This window comes from Tribolium madens, unplaced genomic scaffold (assembly GCF_015345945.1).
Source record: "Tribolium madens isolate multiple individuals breed KSU strain unplaced genomic scaffold, Tmad_KSU_1.1 Scaffold_96;HRSCAF=242;Tcas5.2_LG5, whole genome shotgun sequence".
Classification (NCBI taxonomy): Eukaryota; Metazoa; Arthropoda; class Insecta; order Coleoptera; family Tenebrionidae; genus Tribolium; species Tribolium madens.
In genome coordinates, this window is record NW_025401068.1 from 11,771,507 (window position 1) to 11,778,335 (window position 6,829).

A 6,829-nucleotide genomic window follows, 5' to 3' on the forward strand; every position below is an offset into this window, starting at 1 on the left:
TATATTTTATGATTTCACTTTATTAATAATAAATACTCGATCAGAATAATAAAATTAACCCACCTAGAATTTTCTTGTGCATGATCATTGCTAATGAACATTTTTTCCATATGACTACTAAAATTAATGTCATTGATGAATGATTTATTCACTATTTTTTAACAGTAAGTATATAATATTTATAAAAATATCAAATTGACCAAATGTGAAAATTTGTATCCGTTTTAAAGATAAAATAAATAACATTTTTGCAACACTAAATACCTTATACTGTTTCTGTGTTACATTTAAGCTTACCTCATATGTTACGCTTCATCTATAAAGTACGTCGTCAATAGCAACGTATCTTATTAAATATACTGATGAAAATTTTTGTCAATTTTGACATACTTCTTTATAATAATTTCTGAATTTAGTAAAATTTCTGATTCAATATTAGTGTTGCAAAAAATCTTGAAGACAACACGAGTTTTATAGTTTAAAAAACTTTTTTTATCTTTAAAGTTATAAATTTACATTAAATATACATACATACATTTTATGATATTATTTTATAAATGCTTTACAGTAAATGTGAAATTTTTATTTGTGTATTCTGATCTATAGGTTGTTTTTGAATAGAGGGAATTCATATCGTTTGACGTATTTGTCTACATAGTAAATTCGATAATGATTCAATTAATGATTAATTAAAATTGTTAATGACCACTAATGAGTGTAAAAGAAAGAAAAATTTGTTAATTTGAAATCAATTAAATCTAATTTGTTTTGGTGAAATGAAATTTTGATACTGAGCTAGACTATTAGTTCGTACTCTATTCTGAATTTTTTTGTTTTGTAAAGTAGGGTTAAATGTAGTCGATAAAAAATTAAGCATATTTCTGCAAAAACACAGTAAAACTCGTAATTTCTGTTTTACATACAGTGTCCCCCTCCGTTAGGTGACAGAACTCTTGTAAAAGACAAAAAATTCTCGATTTAAACTTTAATTTTTTGGAGTTCATCCCTACTTGGTTAAAGACTAATTTGTAACATAATTTTAGTTTCAAAAAATCAAGTATACTCGTACCTGGGACATTTTTTTTATGTAGGCAAATACGAGTAGTACAAAAAGTTATTAAGAAAAGTCGTTTAGAATTAACATATACGTAGACAAACTTTTAAAACCGGCCAATTATGATTTTTCTTTTTTTTTCAAGATAATTTTTAGTAACAAATACGTTAAAAAGTTAATTGGTGGTAAAAATTTTTTATTCATAATAAAAGAACTGTTAAAAATTTATATAAATTTGATTTATGAAATGATCATAAAAAAATTAAAAAACCCTAGTTGGTCGATGGTTTTAAAATTTGGTATAGGGCTTAAATGTGGATTCTAAACAACTTTTCTTCATAACGTTTTGTCGTTTTTACCACATAAAAGGTACAGTAAAAGAAGTTTTTTTTGAAATTTCTAAAGCATACTTGATTTTCTTAAACAAAAATTAAGTTTAACCAAGCAGGGTTGAACCACAAAAAATAAAAATTTAAATCTAGAATTTTTATTTTTTACAAGAGTCGTTTCACTTATCCGGGGACACACTGTATATTTTTTGCTAGGTTTTATAAAAGATAATAAGCTAATAGTGTTGCAGAATTTATTATTGAATGTGTATAATAATTTAATTTTGTGTTTTGTAGTTGTTAAATGTGCATTTAGTGAAGTTGAAATAGATTATTTTAGATTATGCAATTTATTGATTATTTTTTTCTTTTATGCACGTTTATTTAGGACAACCGATATAACTGAATAAACTCCTCTAACAACCTGAAAAAACTGTCAATAGCTTAAATGTAAGCTTAATAATTTGACATACGGCTAATCCTAGTTGATAGTTAACGGAATAATTTTCGGTGAGTTGTATTTTACGTTTTTTCATCATCGTTGTTAAAAAAAATAAATAAAGTTTCTTATTGGAATGATTAAAATTGTACCATTTTACTTCTTTGAGAACCATAGTAATTTCGTCCCACTGAAAGAATTTTTAGTGACTAGAGTTAAAACAATTACACTTTATTACGTTTGATTCCAATAATTGACCGGTCCACATGGCAGCCATAAATGTAGTCATCCCAGCGAGAAAAGTTACAGTCATACGAAAATAACACTCTGATGTAAAATTGTCCTATTTAAAAAATAATATCACTCAGTGTTATTTTATATTCATGCTTACCGAAACAATGAAAAAAGCAATACCGATACCTACAAAAACAGTACTAAGAGTAAATGTAACGATTATTGTTTGAGTTTCTTGCATCTTTTTAACATGCAAACTAAAAACATAATGGCAGAAATTTGAAAGTTAGTAATAGAACTCACTGTATCAACTCTTGACCTCTTTTAATTAAAAACTTGAGTCTTTGTCTTATTATCGTTTGATAAGTGGAATTGTAAAATAAGTTTTCTTCGTTTTGAGAAATTGTTTCCCAGTTGTCTAGTCGTTTTATAAATTCCGCTTTCATTTGTATTTGATAACTGATGTGTTGAGTGTAATAAAAAAATTGGTACGTGGGGGCACTCATAAGGTGGCCAAGTAAGAAAAAACTTGTCCTGAAGAAAACTTCAAGAGTACGACTCTGGTTTGGAAAATATTCGTCGATGAGATAATATCCGAAAAACAAATTGATATCTTTCGATAATGGATACACAAGAGCTGTAATCGCCACAAACAAGAGCAAAAAATTGAAAATAATGAAACATGTTACAATCTTTATTTTTTTCTTAATTTCGGAATGTATTTTTTCACCAGCACTGTCTGTGGTCCAGATTTTTATCTCATTTGTTAAATGTATTAATTTGTTTTCGATTAAAACCAAGAAAGCAGAGAGAATGAACTAAAAAACAGTAATTCATTTTAAGAGAAAATTACAATTACTATATTAATACATAGGATAACAAAAAAATTTGCGGAGCATAATTAGTAAAGAATTTTGTATCAAAGGTAGTTACCATGAAGTAGACTGTTAAAATTTGCACAAAAACATGTACGGTGAGGACCAAAACTAGAAGAATTTTAAAAGGTTTTGGTTGAAAAATATCATATCCGAGGTATTTCACTATTTTGAGATAATCAGCTGAAAAAAATTTTCAATGAAAGAAATTTCTTTGATAAGATTTAAACTTGTCATAAATGCTTTAATTTCGTACTCCATTTTGTACTACGTCTCAGATCAAACTGAATTTTTAGTTTTGATAAATAGGTTAATTACAGTCGGTGAAAAATTAATTACCGACAAGAAATGAGTTCGGTAAAAACACAGTAAAACTTTTAATATTTACTGTTTTGTAATTGCAGAGATCATTTGAATAAGTTTTAATAAATTTTTCGAAAAATTTTATTGCAGTATTTATTATTGAATGTGTATAATAATATAATCTTGTGTTTTGTGATGTAGTAGTTAAGTGTGCATTTAGTGAAGCTGAAATAAGATGGCTTCTGTTATTCCAGAATTGTGCAAAATTTATTAATTTTTTTTCTTTTATGCATGCATATTTAGTACAACCGATATGACTGAATAAACTACTCTAACAATCTGAAAAAAAATCTATCTTATATAGATCTTACACAGGATGCGCCAGAACTCGCGCCCCAGAGAGAAGGTAAGATACCAGGAACATGGAAAAAATGTTAAAAAAATTCTGCCTATAAAAATTTCGAAGTTATGAGAGTTTAAATTTTCCACTTTCACACTATTTATTTCTGTTGGAAAAATAATTTTACAAGTTTTTTTGCTATAGGCTATTAGAAGAAGAAACAAGGAAGCTGTATCCTAAATTGTAACTCTGTTGAATGTTATGTGTGGCTTTTATTGTCAAAATTTTTGTACCTTTACTAAATAATTATAAAAAAAACATATATAGGATCCACATTAAATACACATAAAACATGTCAAATGTGAAAAAATAAATGTCAAAATTTTTTGACAGATAAACTCTTTTAAACATTTTTCACATGTTCCTGGTATCTTATCTTACTTGAAATTTTTCTCTGGGGCGCGAGTTCCGGCGCACCCTGTATAAGCTTGGTAATTTAACTTACAGCTAGTCCTAGTTGATAATTGACGGAATAATTTTCGGTGAGTTGTATTTTGTATTCTTTTGTCATATTTGTTAAAAACATTAAATGTAGTTTCTTATTAGAATGATTGAAATTATACCATTTTACTTCTTTGAGAGCCATAGTAATTTTATTGAACTGGAAGAATTTTTAGTCACTAAAGTTGTACCAAACATAAGTACACTTTATTACGTTTGTTTCCCATGATTGACCGCTCCATACAGCAGCCATGAATGTAGTGATCACAACAAGAAAAGCGAAAGTCATACGAAAATAACACTCTGGTGTGAAATTTTCCTGTTTAAAAAATACTATCATTCAGTCATTTTATATTTATGCTTACCGAAACAATGAAAAAAATAACACCGATTCCTACAAAAATAGTACAAAGACTAAATGCAACTATTAGTATTTGCATTTCTTTGACTTTTTTAAGACGTAAACTGAAAACAGTGGCAATAATTAGAAAATTAGTCAATGATAGAACTCACTTTATCAACTCTTGACTTCTTTTAATTAAAAACTTGAGTCTTTGATTTATTATCGTTTGATAAGTGGAATTGTAAAACAGGTTTTCTTCGTTTTGCGAAATATCTTCCCAGTCGTCCAGACGTTTTATAAACTCCGCTTTCATTTGTATTTGATAACCGATGTGTTGAATGTAATACAAACCTGGATATGTAGGTAGAATCGTAAGATAACCACGTACAAAAATTGTTGCTCTGTAGAAAAATTCAAGAGTACGACTCTGGTTCGGAAAATATTTGTGGATGAGATAATGTCCAAAAAATGAATTCAAATCTCTTGATAATGGATACATAATCGCTAAACACATCAAGACTATGAGTAAAGTATTAAAAATAATGAAATATGTTACAAGCTTTATTTGCATCTTAATTTTGAAATGTACTTTTTTACCCGCACTGTCTATGGTCCATATTTTAAGCTCATTTTGTAAATTACGGAGTGTCTTGTTTTTAAATATTATCATGAGACCAGAGACGATGGGCTAAAAAGCAAAAATTCAGTTTAAGAAAAAATTAAGATTACCACATCCATACATAGAATTCCATAAAAAATTGCGGAGCATAATTAAAACAAAATTCCGTTTCAAGGATAGTTAACATGAAATAGGCAGTTATTATTTGCATAAATATGTCCAAGGCGAGGACCAACACAAGAAGAATTTTAATGGGTTTGTATTGAAAAATATCAATTGCCAAAAATTTCACTATTTTGAGATAATCATCTGGAAAGTGAAAGAATTTTGTCGGTAAATAAAAGAAATTCGGTTATTTAAGAAACAAACTTGTCATAAATGTTTTCACTTCGAATTCCATTTTATATATTACGTCTCAGATCAAATTGAATTCTTTGGTTTGGAGAATGGGGTTAATTGTGGTTGATAAAAAATTAATCAATTTAGTAATGGCGGACATAATTACTGAGGTCATTTGAATCAATTTTAATGTATTTTATCCACGACTATTGTATAATGTACCCCTTATACGTCTGTTTGCTCGATCTTAATAATACCCATTAATTACTAGTGATTAATGAGTCATTAATCACTCTCATTAATCACTGCTGTCAGAAGCTTCCTTGATTTAGCTATAATATTATATTGTTTTGCTACAAACAATTATTGGTTTTTAAAATTTTATCGTGTAAACCACTAAATATTTTCAATTTAGTTCTGTACATATAAAAAAAAATAAAAAAAATTATTTTCCTTGACCAGATTCGAATCCGGGACTCGCAGTTGGAAGCAACCAGCATCGACACAGACCCATTACCAACTTCGAATGTGTGTGTCGTATATCTGTTTCTTAACATACTTAATGTAAGAAAATTTTCCAACACAAAAGCTTCAACAAAAATATTTAGTAGTCGTGGATAAAGTATAGTATACTACTCGCGTACATTACATTACATTACATCATTATACGCTCGTTGTATAATATACTATTTTATATTTTACGTCTACACCACACTAGTGTGAGGTGCGTTAACAGCTTAGTGTATTTTATGTTCTCAATGTTGGTGACAATGCCGTTGGAAGTAAATGCTTTCAATATTCCCACCAATGTCCAGAATTTCCGGTGGCGTAATTGCAAAAAATCTTGAGAATCCATTTCCAGATTACATACAATGTCAGTTTGAATTGACTTTTCCAACACTGATACAAGTCACCAACTGTCGCAAAATTCCCTAAATTTAAATAGCACAGACCGGTCCACTATGATTTCTTTTTGTGATGTTTCAGTTGGTTATTATTCGATTAGTGATGAAGTTTCGATGCAACCACTGATACGACTGAATAAATTCATCTTACAATCAGAAATAAAAACAGTAGAATTTATAAAATTAACAAAAAAAACATACGGCCAGTCCAAGTTGATAGTTGATGGAATAGTTTTCAGTGAATTTAATTTTACGCTCTTTTATCATGTCTATTAAAAAAATTAGGTACAGTTTTTTATTGTATTGATACCAGGAACATGGAAAAAATTTCTGAAAAATTCTGTGTCAAAAAATTTGAACATTTATTTTTTGACATTTGACATTTTCTATGTCTGATGATGTTATTCGGAAACATTTTGTTTGAAAATTAAATGTGTGAATATTAAATGAATTACATTCATTCATTGTGCTTACTGTGCATTTATTATTTTTACTGTACATTTATTCTTTTACTGTGCATTTAATTTATAATACAATCGAAATGACTG

The 6,829-nt window shown here is 28.1% G+C and overlaps 2 protein-coding genes across 8 annotated transcripts in view; one reads left to right on the forward strand and one right to left on the reverse strand.

Moving 5' to 3' along the window:
• LOC123013812 (2-oxoglutarate dehydrogenase, mitochondrial-like) overlaps positions 1-6,829 on the forward strand; it is a 33,924-nt gene that overhangs the window by 19,017 nt on the left and 8,078 nt on the right. The gene's annotated exons all lie outside the window — the stretch shown is intronic.
• Positions 1,752-2,387, reverse strand: LOC123013814. 2 transcript variants are annotated; one of them, XM_044412610.1, is made up of 5 exons: positions 2,369-2,387; positions 2,214-2,313; positions 2,061-2,165; positions 1,857-2,012; positions 1,752-1,807 (listed from the first exon to the last, which is right to left on the reverse strand). In XM_044412610.1, the coding sequence occupies exons 2-5, from the start codon at positions 2,295-2,297 to the stop codon at positions 1,754-1,756; spliced, it is 399 nt and encodes a 132-aa protein (XP_044268545.1). In that variant the 5' UTR covers positions 2,298-2,313; positions 2,369-2,387; the 3' UTR covers positions 1,752-1,753. The 2 variants fall into 2 exon arrangements, with proteins under 2 accessions (XP_044268545.1, XP_044268546.1); XM_044412611.1 differs by lacking the exon at positions 2,369-2,387 and having other exon boundaries at positions 2,214-2,355.